Source organism: Daucus carota, chromosome 2, assembly GCF_001625215.2.
Source record: "Daucus carota subsp. sativus chromosome 2, DH1 v3.0, whole genome shotgun sequence".
Taxonomy (NCBI): domain Eukaryota; kingdom Viridiplantae; phylum Streptophyta; class Magnoliopsida; order Apiales; family Apiaceae; genus Daucus; species Daucus carota.
In genome coordinates, this window is record NC_030382.2 from 14,282,721 (window position 1) to 14,303,611 (window position 20,891).

At 34.5% G+C, this 20,891-nt stretch overlaps 4 protein-coding genes across 5 annotated transcripts; 3 read left to right on the top strand and 1 right to left on the bottom strand.

Annotated features, from left to right (window-relative positions):
• The first annotated feature begins 317 nt into the window (after positions 1-317).
• On the top strand, positions 318-5,588 carry LOC108209599 (probable GABA transporter 2). Its single transcript, XM_017380587.2, has 8 exons — positions 318-501; positions 1,401-1,481; positions 1,855-2,085; positions 3,409-3,506; positions 3,711-3,897; positions 4,190-4,320; positions 4,539-4,775; positions 5,005-5,588. Exons 1-8 carry the CDS (start codon positions 471-473, stop codon positions 5,392-5,394), a joined length of 1,386 nt encoding a protein of 461 aa, XP_017236076.1. The 5' UTR covers positions 318-470; the 3' UTR covers positions 5,395-5,588.
• Positions 5,589-6,378: 790 nt separating this feature from the next.
• LOC108209598 (DNA (cytosine-5)-methyltransferase CMT3) lies at positions 6,379-14,961 on the top strand. 2 transcript variants are annotated; one of them, XM_017380585.2, is made up of 21 exons: positions 6,380-6,691; positions 6,843-6,883; positions 6,986-7,079; positions 7,883-7,990; positions 8,148-8,267; positions 8,409-8,508; positions 8,630-8,820; positions 8,925-8,990; positions 9,078-9,329; positions 9,656-9,714; positions 9,815-9,881; positions 9,964-10,293; positions 10,417-10,485; positions 10,569-10,655; positions 10,740-10,827; positions 13,652-13,773; positions 13,865-13,969; positions 14,063-14,106; positions 14,190-14,259; positions 14,338-14,441; positions 14,620-14,961. In XM_017380585.2, the coding sequence occupies exons 1-21, from the start codon at positions 6,527-6,529 to the stop codon at positions 14,795-14,797; spliced, it is 2,460 nt and encodes an 819-aa protein (XP_017236074.1). In that variant the 5' UTR covers positions 6,380-6,526; the 3' UTR covers positions 14,798-14,961. The 2 variants fall into 2 exon arrangements, 1 of the variants encoding a protein (XP_017236074.1); XR_001804672.2 differs by lacking the exons at positions 14,338-14,441; positions 14,620-14,961 and having other exon boundaries at positions 6,379-6,691; positions 13,652-13,772; positions 13,863-13,969.
• A 653-nt stretch (positions 14,962-15,614) lies between these two features.
• On the top strand, positions 15,615-17,908 carry LOC108209170 (uncharacterized). Its single transcript, XM_017379950.2, has 3 exons — positions 15,615-16,000; positions 17,458-17,475; positions 17,577-17,908. The coding sequence occupies exons 1-3, from the start codon at positions 15,655-15,657 to the stop codon at positions 17,765-17,767; spliced, it is 555 nt and encodes a 184-aa protein (XP_017235439.1). The 5' UTR covers positions 15,615-15,654; the 3' UTR covers positions 17,768-17,908.
• Positions 17,909-18,086: 178 nt separating this feature from the next.
• Positions 18,087-19,921, bottom strand: LOC108207124 (uncharacterized). Its single transcript, XM_017377583.2, has 3 exons — positions 19,381-19,921; positions 19,180-19,298; positions 18,087-19,084 (listed from the first exon to the last, which is right to left on the bottom strand). The coding sequence occupies exons 1-3, from the start codon at positions 19,760-19,762 to the stop codon at positions 18,542-18,544; spliced, it is 1,044 nt and encodes a 347-aa protein (XP_017233072.2). The 5' UTR covers positions 19,763-19,921; the 3' UTR covers positions 18,087-18,541.
• Between the last annotated feature and the right edge of the window lie 970 nt (positions 19,922-20,891).

The following is a 20,891-nucleotide window of genomic DNA, read 5'->3' on the forward strand; positions in this document are numbered from 1 at the left end:
ATTTTCTAATTATAACCGTTGTTAAAATCTTGTCGAAGAATGACTTATATCAAAAAGTTAAAAAATTAAGTGATCCAAGAAATATACTCCAATTTTTAGTTGATGAAACTAGGCAAATAAAACGTCAATAATTCGTATAATTTATTTTTTCCTAAAATAAAATTCAAATTACTCTTATTACTTACAACCATTTTTCAAAGTTTAACACCATTTTTTTAGAAACAAAACTAAAAATATGGTAACAAGAAAAAAACAATAACGTAATTTGTAACCGCTGTATCAAGTAAAAAACAAACACAAAAAAAGGCGAATCACTTAAATTCCCAAATACGTCTGATTCTCGTTTCTACCTACATAAATATTAGTCAAAGCAAGCAGAAGCCATCCATATCAAGCCTCATCTCACTTATAATTTCAAATTCTCCGGCGATCGTCGCCGTTAAAGAAAAAAGTCGCCGGAGATCCCATCCATGGAGTCTTCTCACTTGCTGACGTCACCAGGTATCATCACTGCTTGCTTTCTTAGCAACTGATAACAAACTCCATCATTTTGTCTCTCTTATCATGAAATGAAATGTCAGTTACGAGCTTATCCTCTGTCGTCCCAGGTCCTGTGGTTCGATCCTGGCTCACCCTGAGAGTTTCGTAGAACAGATACTCATTTGTAAGGCTATAAGTCATATTTTTAAAAAAAATAAAAAAAGTCAGTTGTATGCTTACAAATTATGTACGTATATTTTTGTATTTTTGTGGTAATATTATTTTCCAAGGGTGCTCTTTTATATCTATTTATTTATAAACAAACAAACAGTCAAATATAATTGTACCCGTTGACCTAAATAATTAACGGATTATACAAATATCATTATAATTTTCCTTCTGTCCTTCGCATTTTTTTACAATTTTTTTTTATCAAATATGCAGCGGAAAAAAAAGGTTTAGAATACGTGCCGAACCCGAATCCGACACAGTTGCGTCCAAAACTGTTTTCTAAAAGACGCTAACAGCAACAGACTTGTTGTTAGTAACACGGAGTTATAAACTATACGAGTTGTTCTCAATTTACATCATCATCATTATTAAATTTTATAATTATAGTTCTCAACCCTCCGTATTAATATTTATATTAAAAATAAAGATAATATTCTACTATTAATACTCCTTACCACATGCAAACACAAAGCTTACTCTGACACATTTAATTGCAAGCACTTTAGATTTTGTTAAGTTGTAATACAGTAGTAATTATAATGCTTTATTTAAATTTTGAATTAGAATAAAATTAAATGCAATTCTGCGGTTAAATCTGGGATTTTTAGACTAATTTGAGTAGTGAATATTGGTGTGTGAAATCTGTGTTTTGGAGTTTGTTAGAAAATAGTGCATGTGTGTAATGGCAGAAATAGTAGAGAACGGTTCGATAGCTAAGGTGGCCAGGCAGGAAGAAGATGCTGGTGCTGCTTTCGTGCTTGAATCCAAGGGTACCTCTCTCGCTTTTTTTAATGGTCATAGCTCGATTTTTGTTTGATTTTGCCGTGTTAGTGTATCGGGTTTTTTTGTCGTTTTTATGGAGGGTTTTCAGCTCAATTTCTATTGGATTTGCTGTATTGTGTTTGATTTTGCTATATTGGTGTATTGTGTTTTTTTTAATCATTTTAGCTCAATTTTTATTGGATTTTGCTGTATCAGTGTTTTTTTAGCGTGGTTATGTAGAGTTTCCAGCTTGATTTTTGTTTTATGTTCTGTATTAGTGTATTGTGTTTTTTGTTTTTATTGTGTGGGGTTTTCAGCTTGATTATGTTGTGAATTTTTTGTTGTTATGTTGTAATTTGAAGGTTGGATTTTATTGATCAGGGGAATGGTGGCATGCTGGATTTCACTTAACGACGGCGATAGTGGGCCCTTCGATACTGGCGCTGCCGTATGCTTTTAGGGGAATGGGATGGGGGCTTGGTTTCTTCTCCTTGACGGTGATGGGCGCGGTTACTTTCTACTCTTACTACCTTATGTCCCTTGTGCTTGAGCACTGCGAGAAATCTGGGAATCGCCACATTCGTTTTCGGGAACTAGCTGCTGATGTACTTGGTAATGACTTTCTTGTACTGGTTTAAACTTTGATGAGATGAATTCATTGTAATTACATAGTTTATGCTACATTTGGCAATCTGACGAAGCATGTTTAGGAAGTTCTGGTTGATATACTAGATGACAGAAGTTATAATTTTGTTTGAGAACCATGGGACAACCTAGTTATAAAGGCGGATCCCCAATATCGAGTGAACACAAATTTGATTCTTATACCCCCTCCGCTAACTTCAATTCAGTAAAAGTTAATTAGTTTCTTTAAGGTCAATTTGAGCTCTTGCAAATTAGTTTCTCCTACAAAAAAGTTAAAGTGTGAGGGGAATGGTACCTGGTGGGGATTGCATTAATAATTATATGGACCATGAGTGCTTCTGGGTGGGTAGGTGGATCTGGATGCATAATGGCAGGGTATTTATCATATAAATCAGCACTTGAGGTCTTGAAAGTTGAAATGTCAGCCTTGTCATTTATCTTCTCAAAAATGTCCATCCAGATTAGTAATAATGACGATTTGAATTCTGGTGCCCACTCCATCTATTCCTCCAAAACTGTAGAGTTGGGTTTTCAGTGTTACCTAAGTTCATCTTTTTTTTTTTTAAGGTCCGCTTTCTTTTTTTGGGCCTGCAAATGAAATGCTAGCTGCTCTGAAAGCTGAAAGCATTGGCAGTTATGCTAGTGTATATAACATTGTTGGATTTATTCATCATTTTGCCCTTTATTATCGTTTATCATCCGTAGAAATTGCTCTCTTTGCGATACTCAAGTTGCATCTATATCAGTTGAAACTTTATCAATCTGAGTTATGGTCAACAACTAAAAAATCCTATTACTGGGTGAAATCCAATTAGCGCACAAGTATCTTCTGATCAAGAATATCCAGCTTCCATGAAAGTACTGTCCAGTCAAGAATCTCTAGTTTAGTTATATATTATATCAACAGTGTTTACCGGCCAATCTTTCTATAGAGCCAGAGTTGTTTATTGAATAACAAGAGTATTGCTTCTGTGTGGTAAATTTCAGACTGGACACATACATTGTACTCGAGAAATCTCAAGGAAAATGCTTTCTGTGCAAAAAAGAGAATGAACTTAATCTGCCTTCTTATTTGAAACAAATTTAAATAGTTTTTGGCATGACATCAGTCAACCATGATTTGACCTTAAATTTGTAATCTTCTCCTTGAAGCATTTGTACTTTCACCAGATAGATTGTAAATTCTAAATTGATGACTCTAACTGCACATCCCACTTTTTTGAACTTTGGAGTGCTTATAGGACACATGGGCAGATTTCCTTGACATGTCTTGATTTTATATCCTTGTAGGGTCTGGCTGGATGTTTTATTTTGTGATATGTATTCAAACAGCAATCAACACCGGCATATCGATTGGTTGTATTTTGCTTGCAGGAGATTGCCTTCAGGTATATTTATTAAAAGATTTCACAAGTTATGTTGTCTATGGAAAAATAATATTGGATATCTACAATGTATATGTAAGCAAGTGGTATCACTTCAATCGACAGTTGTACTTACATAAATCTGCGCCTTAATGTTATTTGACAAAATTAATGTTCTATATGTATTATCACTGATCCTCAATCACATCTTTCTTTTCGCTTTTTAAGATCATGTACCAGGAAATTAATCCTGCTGGGACCTGGAAATTGTATGAGTTTATAGCAATCGTGACTGGAGTCATGATCGTTCTGTCTCAGATGCCCACTTTCCACTCTCTCAGGCATATTAATCTTGCTTCACTGTTTCTCAGCTTGGGCTACACCTTCCTTGTCACTGGAGCTTGTATCTATGCAGGTAACCCATATCTACCCATATCTTGAGTCATCGTTATGTGCCTTTCGGCAGGTAGTTTTGATCTGTTGGAAGTCAATATGTTGATTATAGGAAATGCACGCATATTGTTGTGTGTCTTGTGTCTAATAATAACTTTTCCACTTATAGGATTTGTTAAGTTAGTGTCGACTGTATTTCATGTGTGTTATTGCTGCTCATGTGTCTCTAATCTGATAGACAGTGACTAGTTTTGCTTTGATGTGAAATATCTTTGTTTGCTAGAACTTTTGAGTAAAGTAAAGATGTCTTGCAGGTACCTTAAAAGATGCTCCTCCAAGGGACTATTCTCTGGAAGATTCATCGGCTTCAAGAATTTTCAGCGCATTTACTTCGATCTCTATCATTGCTGCCATATTTGGAAATGGGATACTTCCGGAGATACAAGTAATGTTATATCCTTGGTGAACATTTGATTAAGTTCTGTTTACCATTAAACTCAGATCCACATTTTCGCGCCTTGCATTAGCCTCGTTTTCTATTTGAATTTCTGATGCATATATAACAATGATGCAAGTTAGTTTTTTGCTACTGCCAACTGTTTTCAGTTCTCGTGAAGTTTTATGTTTCTAATGGCCACAATGTCAAACTGTATATATGTACAGGCAACTTTGGCTCCCCCGGCCACTGGAAAGATGGTGAAAGGCCTGGTAATGTGCTACTCAGTAATATTCATTACTTTCTACTCTGCTGCAATTTCTGGGTACTGGGTATTTGGGAACAAAGCTAGTTCAAACATTCTTAATAGCCTAATGCCAGATGAAGGACCTGCACTAGCTCCAACATGGGTTTTAGGACTCGCCGTTATCTTTGTTCTTCTTCAGCTATTTGCCATCGCCTTGGTAAGCTTATTTTCCTAGTACACAAGCGTCACAAAGATGGTATTATAATGCATCTCAATTTCTAAAGGTCCTCATGCTATTCGAATAATTAGTTGGTAAAAGTTTGACTGAATGGTTCCTTCCATTAAATTCTCCCCTTACTAATTAGAGTCACAAACATAAGATAAGTTAACAATTGAGCAAAAGCTAAGGAATTGCACTACAGTAACATGTTCAACCTATCTCTCAGATCTACTCTCAAGTGGCGTATGAGATCATGGAAAAGAAATCAGCTGATGTGAAGCAAGGACTGTTCTCGAAAAGAAACCTCATTCCCAGGATAATTCTTCGATCACTCTACATGATATTCTGCGGCTTTGTTGCAGCAATGTTACCATTTTTTGGAGACATTAATGCTGTAGTTGGAGCTATTGGTTTCATTCCTCTGGACTTCATCCTCCCAATGCTTCTTTATAATATAACTTACAAGCCCCCTAAATCATCGTACACCTACTGGATCAACAACTTTATTATGATAGTCTTTACATGCGTGGGACTCCTGGGATCATTCTCTTCAATAAGGCAGCTGATCCATGATGCGAGCAAGTTTAAGCCCTTCTCTAGTGATGTAGTCGACTGATCTCGTGAATCATTATATATATCTTTATATGTATATTTAACATTGTATGACCAAGGAGAACCTTCAAACTGTTCAATATGTTGTAAATAGGGGTTCACCCCAGGTGAAAAATATGAAATGTATCATATGCAACTGACTTCAGGTGTCAATTGTTGCAAAGATGCTGCACATTTTTAAAATTTGCTTCACCTAAAGCTAGGTATCTCTATATATATATATATTCTGGTAAAATTGACAATTAGACTGGTGTATTGGATTGAGATTTTAAAAATATTTTAAAATCTCAGTTCAATACATCCCTTTGAATTGGTATATGTTAGCCATTGTTAGTTTTGAAGTTCCGTATCGAACCCCTAGTAGTATTTGTAGCTTGTGAAGATAAAATTAATACATAAAAATATACTTTCCCGAATTAAAATTTATTTAATATAATTACATAAAATTTTAATAGTACCCAGGCAAAAACTATTATCCTTGAGTTTCACATGATAAATTAGGTGTTGATAATTTTAATTTATATAAAAAAATAGTACACTATTTTTATAAATTTAGATTTATTTATTATGATCAATGTTCTAAAAATCTCCGATTTAACTGATAAATCCCCGATTAATCCCCTGCAAGGTCGGCCACCGATCCGATTTTTGAAATCCGATTAATCTTTATATATATATTTCATAATCGAAATATATGTGATAAATTATTAAAATTAGAATACTATATTACTTTAAATATGAATAATTATAGAGTTTATGAATATAGTAAATATTTTAGTTACTAAATAGCTAATATAATAACAACTAAATATTAAATAATATTTTAATATTAAAACAAACCCGAATTTAATTCCGATTAATCCCCGATTTCCGATTAATCCTTGAATCGATACCTCAACCGATTAGGTCCGATTCCCGATTTCTGTAACAGTGATTATGATGGAATAAAAGCCGGAATCATCTGCCATAATAGTGAAAAGTTGAAAAATTTCAAACATAAATCTACCCGCCTTTCAACTTGAACAAAATTTGAGTAGTCTCCAAAACCCTTTGCGCTTGTATTCTCCACACACTAGTTCTCTCTAAAACCCTCTTCTCTTGTGTGTAGAATACACAGATACTTGTGAGGATCAAGAATGACTAGAGGCTCCAAGAGAGATTTGCCTAAGACTATTTCGCCCCCACCTTCTCCCAAGAAAGCTAAGGCCGAAGAAGAAGAAGATGAAGAATGTTGTTTTTCCGGCGACCCAGTTCCGGCCGATGAAGCTCTCCGACGGTGGCCTCAACGGTATCGTTCAAAGGTATAGCCCAGTTTGTTAAACCCCTTTTCTTCTTCTTAGATATTGTGATATTCTGACTCTCTCTCTCTCTCTCTCTCTCCCTCTCTCTCCCTCCCTCCCTCCCTCTCTCTCGCTCTCTCTCTCTCTCTCTCTCTCTCTCTCCTTGCCACAGATTAAAGGAAAAGATGGTGGGTCATCTGTTACTTTAAAAGAGTAAGCATTTTAATGTATAAATTGTTGCAGTTTTGCAATTTTGTGTTTTCATTTTTCATTCGGTTTCTTATTGATTTATATGTTTCTGATTTTGATCTACAGAAGTGAAACTGAGGTTTTACAAGCTAAATGTCACTATAAGCAAGCAATTGTTGATGGCATTGTTTATAATCTTAACGATGATGTTTATATTCAAGTAAGCGTTGTCTATTCCTTCTTTTTTCTTGAGAAACGAAAGCGTCTGCTATACTATATAATGCATGTTCTGTTAGTACTTGTATAAACAGGTTACTCTTTATGTGTCATTGTTTTATCTTAGTTTGATTGTCACAATTTTAAGGCCTTTTAGTATGGGTTTGAAGAACAAAGTTAACTACATTTGTAATTAGTTCGATGAAGAATGTGAAGCTGAATGGATTTAGTTGCCTTAATTGCCAAATGTGCACTGCATCTATTTTATAACAATGATCTATAGTACCCTGTATGGATTTGTGAAATTTTTGATAATCTTCAGCAAGGATTGTGTTAGACTCTCTTAAGATAGTTAAGTTTTGTTTACTACGCGAATAATTGCGGGAGCTCACAGCTGAAGGGAAATAATAAGTAATCATATGTTATGTATAGCAAAAGTATTCTAATAAAAGTTACTGGTTTGCATAATCTATGGTAGCATACATTTAAGGATTCTTAAAAATCTCACTGAATATGCTTTGATCTTGAGGGGGAGAATTGGCTCAATAAAGAAAGTAAAAATAAAGGGAATTTAGCCTAATGTGTAAGAAACTATTAACATTTCTTCTGTGTGGTATTCAATTGAGTACTGTTTTTTGATCTTTGGCTCATTTGGATTTTTGTCTGTGGCTAACAGTTGGGCCATCTTAGGGTTCAGAAAATGAGTTTATAGTCATTATCTGTCTTGTTTGGATGGACGAGTCATTTGTACACATGTCATTCTACAATTGCTAATTGTCATTATTCTTTTTATTCTTGAAATGTCAGGCTGAAGATGGAAAGCCCAATTATATTGGGAAGATTGTAGAGTTCTTTGAAACCATTAAAAATGAGTTCTACTTTACAGCTCAGTGGTTTTTCCGACCCGAGGACACAGTAAGATAATTCATAAAACATAAGCACTCTATGTTTATATATTTTTAGCGTAAGTTCAATACTTATGAAGAATGTCAATTTGAATATAATAAGCATGATTGCAGGTCAACGATATGTTTTCGTTATTATTAACTCCTTGCCATATGCTGATATGCAGATGATAAAGAATAAATCTGATCTTATTCACAAAAAAAGAGTATTTTTCTCTGAAGCTAAAGATGACAATCTATTGGATAGCATCATACAGAAAGTGAAAATTGCCCAGCTTTCTTCAGATGTATGAATCATATCATATAGTTATGTTTAATTCTTTCTGTAAATTTTGATACTTATATTACAACTTTTTAACATCATCTTTATAATTTAAATCTAGTTTCTTCATTTTTATTTATTTTTGTTGCAAACTTTCATGCATCAGTTTGAGCCAGCTGTTAAGGAAAAGCTGATATCATCCTCTGATTTGTACTGCGATATGGGATATTCTGAGCAGTTCTTTACATTTAAAAGAATAAATGCAGGTTAAATAACTGCTTAAGTGCTCTACATATATTATGAATAAAATTTGACCAAGATTATTATAATTTGTGAGAAACATATGTTACACTCACAGTTTTTTGTGCCTATGTATTTAATGATCAGGGGTTTCAAAGGTCAGTGTTAAAGCATCATCACCAGTTTCAAGAGAAATTGATGTGGTTAGTAAAGTTCATGAAAAGCCTATTAAGGTTCAAGAAGCAAGTATGAAAGTGTTAGATTTGTACTCTGGTTGTGGTGCAATGTCTACAGGACTCTGCTTAGGTGCACAATTGTCTGGACAGAGACTTGTAAATGTGAGTCAAAATGATAATATCTACCTGCTTTTACTAAATCAAACTATTGTGTAGATACTTACATTCATTATTGTGGTTGCTGCTTCTGTTATTTGCGTTCACAGAGATGGGCAGTTGATATAAATATTCATGCATGCGAAAGTCTAAGGAAAAATCATCCGGAGACAAAGGTATCATTCTTGTTGTTTCTTGAGGTCTTTAATTTCTCTGCAGAAATCTGTTTTCTTTTAACTTGTATGTTTAAAATGATTAACCAGGTTCGAAATGAAGCAGCTGAAGACTTTTTATGCTTATTGAAGGAATGGAAAAAGCTATGCATTGAGTTTGGAGTCTTAGGCTCCAAACAAAATGAAGATGAGAGTTCTGAAGTTATTAGCTCAGAATGTGATGAAGATGAAAGTAACTGTAATAAGTCCTCAGTATCTCGTGGGGAATTTGAAGTGCAGAGGCTACTAAATATATGCTATGGGGATCCAAATAAGGTCCAAAAACCGGGATTGTATTTTCAGGTACTCTGAAAATACCGATGGGTATCATGCTTATCCAATAAATGATTTCACCAACCTTTCACCGAATCATATTTTCTCCCTTACAATATTGTGGATCTATTTGTATAACTATTAGCCATAATTAAATTTGTCTTTGAAATTTTATATTTTTATTATAATTACGTAGAGGTCCTTGATTCGGCCCTTCATTCTTGCATTTGCTGAAACATGTATGGTTGTGGTAGATATAAAATTCACATCTGTTCTACTTACTATATCAGTTCGTATTATCCATCTTCCACTTAATAGGTTGTGCTGATTGCTTTATCTTACCTACTTATTATTAGGTGCGCTGGAAGGGTTATGGGCCTAGCGACGACACTTGGGAGCCAATTGATGGTTTAGGGTATCAAATTCAATGGCTTAAGATCTCTTTGATTTATCTGATGAGCTGCTCTATCATCTACATTAAAGCTATTTACACATGTTTTTCTGTTTAATGATAGAAATTGCAAAGAGCGTATAAAGGAATTTGTATCTTCTGGGTACAAGTCAATGATACTTCCGCTACCTGTAAGATTATCGGCTAGCATATGCTTCCTGTAACTAGATTCTCTGCAGTTTCCAATGTAGCTGTTCTAATTTTATTTTTTAGGGTGATGTTGACCTTATATGTGGAGGTCCGCCTTGCCAAGGTGTTAGTGGTTTTAACCGATTTAGAAACCGAGTGGATCCTTTAGAGGATGAGAAGAACAAACAACTCATTGTGTATATGGATATTGTGGAATACCTACGGCCAAGACACATATTAATGGAAAATGTAGTCGACCTTGTTAAACTTGCTGGTGGAGCTTTAGCTTGCTATGCAATTGCACGTCTAGTTTCCAGTAACTATCAAGCTCGTCTAGGGATCATGGCTGCTGGTTCATACGGCGTACCTCAGTGCAGAATGAGAATTTTTCTCTGGGGGGCTGATATTGGGGAGGCAAGTTTGTCTGAAGTTATCTGATGTCAATAGTGAATAAATTTATGTTTTGATGTATACGTTTGCATTTATAATTCTTCATATAGTTCCAAAAGTATGTAATAAAACATCTATACATTACAGGTTTTACCTCAATTTCCTTTGCCAACACACAAGGTTGATGGGGAAGGGATTACTCCGAATGAATTTAAGGTTTTTATGCCATTGGTGTGAAGTTAAATCTTAAGTTTGTAAGAGTCATCTGTGTATAATAGAATTTGGCATTTTACATGCAGGAAATCATTGTTGGGAGAGATAATGAGCTGCCTTGCAATTTGGAAAGAAGCAACTTTCTTGGGGATGCCATTTCAGATTTGCCAGAGGTGCTTCTGTTATCCATTACTAAATATTTGGTTCAGCCTTGTTTGATGGAATTCTTTAACCTTTTTTGTTGTATTGTTTTTCAGGTCACAAATTATGAAGATCGTGATGCAAGGGAGTATGGCACTGTTCCTTGTACTGATTATCAGAAGCTTATAAGATTGGGGAAGCAAGGTGCATTTGACATTCTTTATTGGTTTTTTTTTTTTTTTTTTTAAATTTTAAAATTTATACACACACATACATACATACATATATATATAGGGTATAGTTCAATGAGGAACTCCCTTATCCGGGTAACCGGGTAACTTTACATCTCACCCATACAATATGCATGCGCTCTACTTCTGTTAGACCCGGCCATTCGGGCGGGCCGGGGCGGTTCGGGCCGGTTCAGGCGGTTTTGGAACCGTCATCGGTGGAACTGTAACCGGCACGCCAATACTGGCGGTTCGGTTCGGGTCGGGCCGGGCTGAGATTTTGGAAACCGTAACCGTGGAATACGGTTCACATGATTCTCCGGTTTCTCCGGTTTAAGCGGTTCTGGCGGGCTGGCGGTTAACACGGGCTGCTGTTACGCGGGCTGACGGTTCAAGCGGGTTTAATCACATAAGCTGTGGATTTGTGGAGTTGTGGACTTGTGGTACACTGGCATAAAAGTTGGCAGACACAGACTACAACTCTACGGACTACAGTCTACAAGTCGTAGACTTGTTTTTCTTTTTCTTTTTTTAGTTTATTTTTATTTATATTAACATGTTTAAATTTTAATAATTCTTAAATTTTATAAATTCGATAACAAAGTTTTATATGACTAATTTTTAATAAATTGTAAACTAATAAATAATTTTTTAGTAATAAATAATAAAATGGTAAAAAGAGGGCGGCACCTCTTATAGATTTTATTTATTAAAAAAATATTTTACAAATAATGTGAGAGGACTCCTCTCTTAAAAAAATAGAAATATATTATTTTTATTATATTTCAAGAATGGCAAAGTTCTAGTTATTGTAAAATTAAATAGATATATATTATTTTTATTATATTTCTACTATGAAATAACTTTGTTACAATAATATTCTTTTTTTTTTTTGAAAAATAATTTCTTAATAAGACAAGAAGAATAATTAAGAAAGTAAAAAACAAGCAGACAATTCAAATACTTCTTTCAAAAAACAGACTAATATGCACAAGCAGAACTGGTTCACGGTTCTTACGGGCTGGCTGAACCTCGATTCACGCGGGTCGCGGTTTGACGCGTGTTGGAACGGTTTTGGCGTGCCGGTTTGTACGGTTTGCGAATCGAAGATCTTGGACCCGTAACCGGCTCGTCGTCAACCACGGTTTGTGCCGGTTCGTGCCGGTTTCGAACCGGAACATGAAAATGCGGGCTAAATGACGGTTCGGTTCGGTTCGGGCCGAGCCAAACCGCCCGAATGGCCGGCTCTAACTTCTGTAACTTTATACCTGTAAACCTAAAACACCTAGCCACGTGCCTACTTATTCTGAAACACATACCCACATATATTTTTCTATTTATTATTATTAACATTCTTTATCTTTTAATTATACTTATTTACAGAACATAAGTTTATAAATAAATATTTTTATTTATAATCATAATTTTAATCATTAGTTTAAAAATATTATTTATATGTGTAAATATAACTGTAATTAATTTATAGGACACTTTATATTTTATATACAGAACATAAGTTTATAAATAAATAGTTTTATTTATAATCACAATATCGTGTTCTGTAATTAATTTACAGAACATTAGTTTAAAAATATTATTTATATGTGTAAATATGGCTGTAATTAATTTACAGGACACATATTATATTTTATTTACAGAACATAAGTTTATAAATAAATTTACAGAACATAAATATATTTTTTATAAATTTATAGAACATAAAAATATTAATTATCTTTAAAATATTTTTATGTTTAGAATATAGTTATTTACAGAACATATACAATAACTGCTCTGAAGTAACTCCCAACAAATAGTGCAACCGCTACCACTCACGTGTTTTTGAAAAAAGTTCCTAGGTTACCATTTTGACAAGTTCCTCACGGAGAAGCCCATATATATATATATATATATATATATATATATATATATATCTTATCCCTATGTAAGGGAGGGTTCTGGTACAAATTTACAAACTTTTTTGTTCAACATATATATAACTTGAGTTCAACATTTTTTTAAGATATTTTGTTGAATATCGATTAAAATTGTGTTGGAGAAGTACATAGACTAATTTTTCGATGTAAGAACTAAGTTAAACGTATTATATAACTAATATTTATCTTTCTAGACCCTACCCAAACCCCAGAGGTATAGATTAAGCATCTCTATAAATATATTCAACACAATGATAATTAATGTTCTACACCTGATGTTGAACCCCAGTTACAAATGTGTTGAATGCACGATTTATCTGAGCGATATTTTTAAAATTGTGATGGTTTTTCAATAATTTTCAACATAGATATTTTCTATAACTAAGGATTAACAGGTTGGGAGAATAAAAAAAATTCAAAAAAAAAAGTTTGTAAGTTTGTAACTTAAAAAAGTTTTTATTTGATCCTATCCCTATATATATATATATATATATATATATATATATATATATATATATCCTGAAATTGTGTGTCCAAGTACGGAAAATGTGAGAGATCTTTACTAGGATACATTTGTGTATATATAGTGAGATGATCATAATCAACAAAGTCTGAAACTCTTTTTACAACTAGGTTTGTTTGAAGTTTAACAGAAGTAGTTTCTATCACTTGGTAGCCTAGCTTTCACAAGTTATAACTTATAAGTGAGGCCTTAAATGTTGCTATTTCAACTCCCAAGTTGAACTAAGCTAAAGATAATATTACATCTCAGAATTATGGATGAGACATTACAAATTTTTGTTGTTGCAAGGTTTGTGACGCCTTTGTAGTCTGAAGCAATAAATATGTTTTGATCCACAGATTTGTTTTGTTTTGAGAATGCTGTGAAGAATTGTTCGCAAAAGAAAATGTTGTATGACCACATACCTCTTAAGTTGAATGATGATGACTATACAAGAGTATGCCTGATTCCCAAAAAAAAGGTATCAACATGAAATTTTATTTTGTGGTAGGATAATCAAATACTGTACCAAACTTTAGATATCCAGTAATTGTTCTGATTTTGCATACCAGGGAGCAAACTTCAGAGATATGCCTGGGGTCCTAGTTGGCAAAAATAAGAAAGTTGAATGGGATCCCTCAGTCCCTCGAGAGTATTTACCTTCTGGGAATCCTGTGGTATAATATTTTGATATTATATTTTACTGTTACTTTTAAATTAACAACATTGCTGCCACTGTTAGGTAACTACTTTCCATTAACTAAATTTAGGTGCCTGACTATGCTATGACATTTAAAGGTGGAAGATCAAAAAAGTATGTCCATGTTCTTTCAGTCAGATATATTTCATGTTTTCAAGTTCATTTTGCAGATAATTATATCTTATAATAAATTTCAGGCCTTTTGCTCGATTGGCTATGGATGAAATTGTTTCAACTGTTGTAGCAAGGGCCCAGCCGCATAATCGGGTAACAATTTTAATACTTTAAAATAAATTTAATCATGATAAATCTTTGATCACTAACCTACAATTATGGATGTCTTAGGCTATGCTTCATCCTAAGCAAGACAGAGTTTTAACTATCCGTGAGAATGCGCGACTGCAGGGATTTCCCGACTGCTACAAGTTATATGGCCCAGTTAAAGAGAGGTACTCTTGTGCATCATTCTCTCTCTTTTTTTTTGTCTCCCATGATATCTGGAATGTCATCTGTTGTAATTCCAACCTTTCTAGAGTTTTAATGTTGAAACCACTTAATCATACTTGTGCATTCCATTAAATTGAATTTAAGCATGCAGTTGGGCATTGATGTTTCACTGTGTTTCAGGTACACACAGGTTGGCAATGCGGTTGCGTTTTCTGTATCAATTGCCATGGGATATACTCTTGGCAAAGCAATCGAAGGAGTTGACAGCAGTGAACCATTGAAACTTCCATTCAAGTTTCCGGATTGTCTTGGCCAGCTATCAACTCTAAACAAAAAGAAACTAGAAAGATCTATTTAGTTATATATGACTTGCTTCATCTCTACCTTTCATTTTAAAGTGATTTGTCTGCAGATTTTGTTTACTAGTACATATATGTCATATGAATCTGAGACAGAGGAATTACTATCTCCTTCCATAACTTGCTCATTTTAAAATATTAAGGAAATCCGGCAATTGCATTATTATAATACTTATAAATTTTAAACCCATATCATAAAAATTAATCTTTAGTGCAAAAGGTGTTGAAGTTTTAACGGTATGTCTTGGCCAACTATAAACCTCCCAAGAAATTCTGAATACCTTCATCTGCCAGTTCCATTGTTACTTTTGAAGTAGTAATACAATTTTTTTAAATTTTAGGTAATGAAATTTTATATCCTTGTAACTTATATTAACTCTGCTTTTCTTTTTATGTCTTTGAATTTCCATATTTTTCATAAAAAAAAAATTGTATGCATGTTTAAATATATAAATTGAATGTGAAAATTTAATATTAGGATTTGTTCCCCGGATAACGTGTTTTTGAAGAAACACTACTTTAGAACTTATAATGTTTTTTTACATAACAATAATTTGTTATTATCATTGAATCCAGAAAGAGACTTTTAGTGTAAAAGTATTTAAAAGGAAAATTTGTGTATTTAAAAACTTACCATCAAATTATATCTTTTTTTTATTTTCATCACTAATGTAAAATATTCAATAGGATTGGATTTTTTTATCACTAACTTTAGTTTCGAATTTAATTATTAGCTTTTAGCATTATATTATTCTTTTTAACATTATTAAAATATATCTATTTTATTTGATATTCATATATAAGTGCACCACATGTTTCAATCAGAGAGATAGAAACAAGTTTAGCTTGGTCAGCAATGATCAGTTGTGCACCATTTGTTTGCAAGAACCCTAGCTTACTGGGCTCTTCACATTTCTTGCATAATTTTGACACACACCCAAAAATCCAAGAAATTAAACATCAAAATTGCTTAAAAAATGGTGCAAGATTTAGCAAAAGGAGGGGAATGATTGTCTGTGCACTGCCATTGCTAGTAGACCCATGGGCACCAAGCATAGATTCACAGAGCATAGCTTCACAGCTCTTTGCAGTTTCTTTGTTCCCTTATCTTGGTTTCTTGTACTTCATCACCAAGTCTAAGTCCTCTCCAAAGCTTACCCTTTTTGGGTTCTATTTCTTGCTTGCTTTTGTGGGTGCTACAAGTGAGTTTTTAGTTATTTAGCTAATTATTATCTGTTGCATTTTGTTAGTCCTGGCATGTCTTCTATAGAAAGATTTCGATAAAGAATGTTGTTTGTATGATTTGGATTGCATTGAAGAGAAACTGTGTTTTAGGTTAGAGAAAGAGTTGGACTTTATGCAAATTCCTAGTCAATTTGAGTTTAAGGAGGGACTAATGTGTAGTTTCAGAAGACGGGGGTTATTACCGAAGTAGTCTACTTTAGGATTATCTGTTTTAAGACTAGGGGTAAGATTTCTGTGCATCTTAACTGCTCGTGGAGTATGTTATATATGAATAAGACTGTAAGAGCAAGTCCTACGGTATTCTATATCTTGTTGTATATCTATATTATAGAACAATTAAAAATCACCGCTTAAATGGTGTTCTATATCTTGTGCTAAAATTGACAATGCTATAGTTTGTTCTAAATATAGCACAAAAGATTGACGGAGCTATAATTGTCACCACACCAAAAAGTGAAGATAGTTTGGTCCTTGGTGTAGAGTTAGGTTGAAAAATTAGATTTTTATTTGGAAGAGTGTGGTATTTGGAGAATAAGTTAAATTTGAAACAAGATATAGCACCAATCATTGGAGACCTGTGGTTAGTTTAGCATCCAAAATCACTTTTTGATGCTAAATTATAGCAATAACTCCATCTATCTTAGCACGACCACTGGACTTGTTCTAATGAGTATACTCGGTTTGGTTTAGGTACTAATGTGTAGTACATTATGGCTGGTTCTGTTTTTAGTCAAAAGTTATTTGGGTAACTTTTTTTTAAAACAAGTGCCATTTCTTCCCCTTCCTTTATGAGGTTATGCTGTGGAAGCTGTCATGGAGCTAGAAAAAGAATTTTTTGATTTAGGAATTGAATTTTTAGAATTCAGAATTTCTCCATATTGCAAACTGACCCATGTCATATCCAAATAATCCAACTGACAGCGACATAGGTGCTACTAGCTGCAATGATTTTAGTTGCTTGAGTAGATACTTTAAATTTCCTTCATGCTTCCTACTATCTGGTTTGAAGAAGCCATTGAAGAAGCCACCAGTTCAGCAAACTGTAGCGACTTAAGTTGAACTGTTAGATCTTACGAACCTTAAGTAAGAAAGTTCCTTAGAAAGTAACGAAGGTATATATATTACCTCACCCTTCCTTAATGGCCTTTTCATTTCTTTACTCCTACATGGTATGGTTTTTAATCTAAGAATCTGTCAGCAGTTCTCCTGATGATGCAAGTATACTGCTTTATTTAGTGCTTTGAATTCAAAACGTGTTTTCATGACTACATCTTTCGGCCTTCCTTAATCAATGAGTAAAACCTATTTTCTGTTGCTACAGTGTTTCTTATTGATTATTAATATTGTGAAAGCCTCCCTGTAATCTAATGATACTCTTCTTGTCTGTCTTTGCTACATGTATCCGACCATTCAGTCCCAGCCGGAATCTATGGTAATTCCTTTCACTAACAAAAGCTTTCCATTTTCCTTGATCTATATACAAATGTACATAGCCTGACTACCGAAGTTTTCTTATCTTCATACTACCATCAGCTAAGGTGCATTACGGAACTTCCTTATCCAATGTGGACTGGTTGCACGGTGGTGCTGAGTCGCTGCTCACTTTGACCAACTTATTCATCGTATTGGGGCTAAGGAAAGCTCTTAGGGAAATTAAGAATGATGAAGCAAGCACATCCAGTGGTAGTTCAGCTACCAAAGATAAGCAGAAGCCATCCGTCTAAGTGCAGATTATAAGAACAGTACTAAATCGCTGGGTCTTTTTTTCATTTGCAAACTTATATGCTTCACCCTAATGTACATGATATTTCCTTACACATCCTGATCCTATATATTCATCACAAGACTCTCCTCATTTGGCTTCATCGGTATAGGCTAATCGTCTTCCACCCCGGTGATGATTTTTATTTGCAAAATGTCCGTGCTTGTTTGATATTTGCATTGCTCAGATAGGTCGTTTAATTAGCTACATGATTGATCACTGCAGGTAGCTCTGTTCTACACTAATTAAAAACATTATTAGTGTTTTTTAGTTGTAATATATAATCTTTAATACTCCTATATTCTTAGTAAAAAATACATTGCATATTTGATGATGATGATTCTATCTTGATATATTTTATGTATGTTGAACTAGACTTTGTACGTTCAAGGATATAACAGCTAAAATATTTTCTATGTAAGATGTGGCGTATGGTCGTTAAGAGTTACCTCATAAAACAGTCTACATCATACTTGTTAAGGCGTAAAGGCGAGGCTAGACGATAGTCCACCGCCTAACTGCCTAGGCGGTTAGGCGAGCGCCTAGGCGGTAATTAGACGGATTATACGTTTAATAATATATTGATTATATTTTTTATATACATATATTTATATGTTATAATAAAATAGCATAGATTAACTATAATTAAATACCAAAAGTAAATATTATATAAAGTTAAGAGGAACAGGTCTAAAACATACAAATCTAGTAATTTCTACAAGAAAACTATGATAAACTAGATGATAAAATCATCAAGAAAAGGTTGTTCTTCATTTCCGGGTCGACTTTGAGTTGCACTCGGTATTTCCCCGTAATCATCATCAATATCTTCGTCATCATTTTCATTTGACAATATGTCATTGTCCTGGACTTCTTCTTCACTTTCAAAATCGTGCAAGTGAAAAGTACGTGAAGTGTGCGCACGAGAAGAACCTGCACCATTACGATGTCGATTATATGTTAAAATCTCCCTGGTGTTTGTATTAGTTTCGCCACCTTTATCACGATTTCTATTACGAAGATTACGCACTGCACTTGCCGGACCAGCAGCTATAACAACATGTTCCCATAGCAGATCTTCTCCAGGATGAACAGAATCACCATCTGCATTATTTACCCATTCACCACTCCAGTTAAAGTCTTCGAGCGCAATTGGATCGAACTTATCTCCAAGCTCACGGCGCTTTTGGAATCGCTCTGCAATCTTTTCATTGTACTGGATATACACGAGATCATTCAGCCTCTTATGTTCCAAGCGATTTCTTCTTTTAGTGTGAATCTATACAATATGCAAGGAAATAAAATGGTATAAATCGTAAATCTCCAACTGGTGCTAAGCAACTAATTTCTAAAATGTAAAATGAATGTTCTTACAAACTCAAAGGTGCTCCAATTTCGCTCACAGCCTAATGAAGAGCAGCAAAGGCCAACAATCCGTTTCGCTATCATTGCTAGGTCAGGTGCGGGACCCCCAAAAGCACTCCACCAGTCAACTAACATATTCGATATATAAAAAATTAAGTGACCTGCTCATAGTTATATTAAATGGAATACTGAAGTACTAGGTTTACTTACGAGGACTCTTCGTTTTTCTTTGATCAATTGCCATTTGTCTTGCAAAGTTCTCTCTCGTATGCTCGTAGTTATCACTTTGGTTACTTAGCAAATTCCTAGTCTCAATATCAGGCACCATCTTCTCCAAAACATCATTGAAATCTTCCCGGAGTTTGCAAGCACTACGATAGTCTTTCTCTTGTATGTCAAAGAACTTTCCAGGATTTAACAAACAAACCAGCAGCATGTATTTGAACCCCCATCTGCGTATCCCAGCGTTTCTCAATGATGTCAATAACAAATTTGCAAAGTGATGCATTGTTTTCAAAAGAATCTTTGATAGTTTTCTTGGCATGTTCCATAGCAACAACAAGTTCTGGCATTGCTGGTTGTTCATCAGCATCGACTACTCTCAAGGCAACAAGAAGCGGTTGTGCAGTCCTGATACAATTTGCAATATTATTCCATAGTGCAGTTGACATAATCAAGTCATAAACCTGTTTTCCAGCCTCTGTTTTAGCCAAACTTGACCTGCTCCAGTCCTCACTTACAAAGAGCTACCTCAATGCATCTTGGAATTTGAATAAACACTGCAGTGTGAGAAAAGATGTGGCAAATCTAGTCACTCCAGGTCTCACAAGTTCTCTGCCTCCTGTTTTAACCTTCATTGCATTATGAAGACGACCATGCCTATAAATAAATGTTGTTATCCTTTTTGCGTTCTTGATTGTGGCATCAAATACTTTGTAGCTACCGACATCCTCCAACATCAAATCTATGCAGTGAGCAGCGCAAGGAGTCCAGAACATTGGTGGGAATCTTTCCGTTGTTAGTAATTGACCTGCCTTCTTGTAGTTAGCACCATTATCAGTTACGATTTGAACCACATACTCCTTTCCAATCTCTTCAATTTTGGCTTGTAACAAGTCTGCCAACATCAAATGATCGTGTGACTCACTCGAAGCATCCATGGAACCCATAAAAAATGTTCCATCTGGGCTATTTGCAAGGAAATTAATCAGGTGCCTGCCTCTTCTATCTGTCCATCCATCTGACATGAGGGTACATCCATATTTTTTCCAAGCACTTTCATGTTTCAATCGTAGCTGGTCAGTTTGTTTCTTCACCTTTTCAAGCAAAGGGACTCTTAGTTGGTGATAAGATGGAGGAACTAAACCAGGTCTATATTGGCCCACTGACTCAATCATCACTTCATAATGTCTCGAGTTTGCAGCATTAAACGGTATTCCACATGCGTAGAAGAACTTTGCAATGTGTATATGCACCCTTTCCTTTTCTTCAGGTGTCCTCCGAATATTGTCCAAAGTAGTTTGTTTTAAATCCTTGCGATGCCTATCCTGAACAACTTCTTCAGGAGTCTTCCTTAAGATAGATGCAATGGTTTTTGTAGGCTTTGGAGGTGGAGCTTGAGGTTTTGCAAACTCATAGAGAGTTCCTGCTCTTTTTCTTTTTGCAGAAGTCCCAGAACTTGGAACGGGAAAAAATGCAGAGGCGCCGGTTGATTGAGTAGT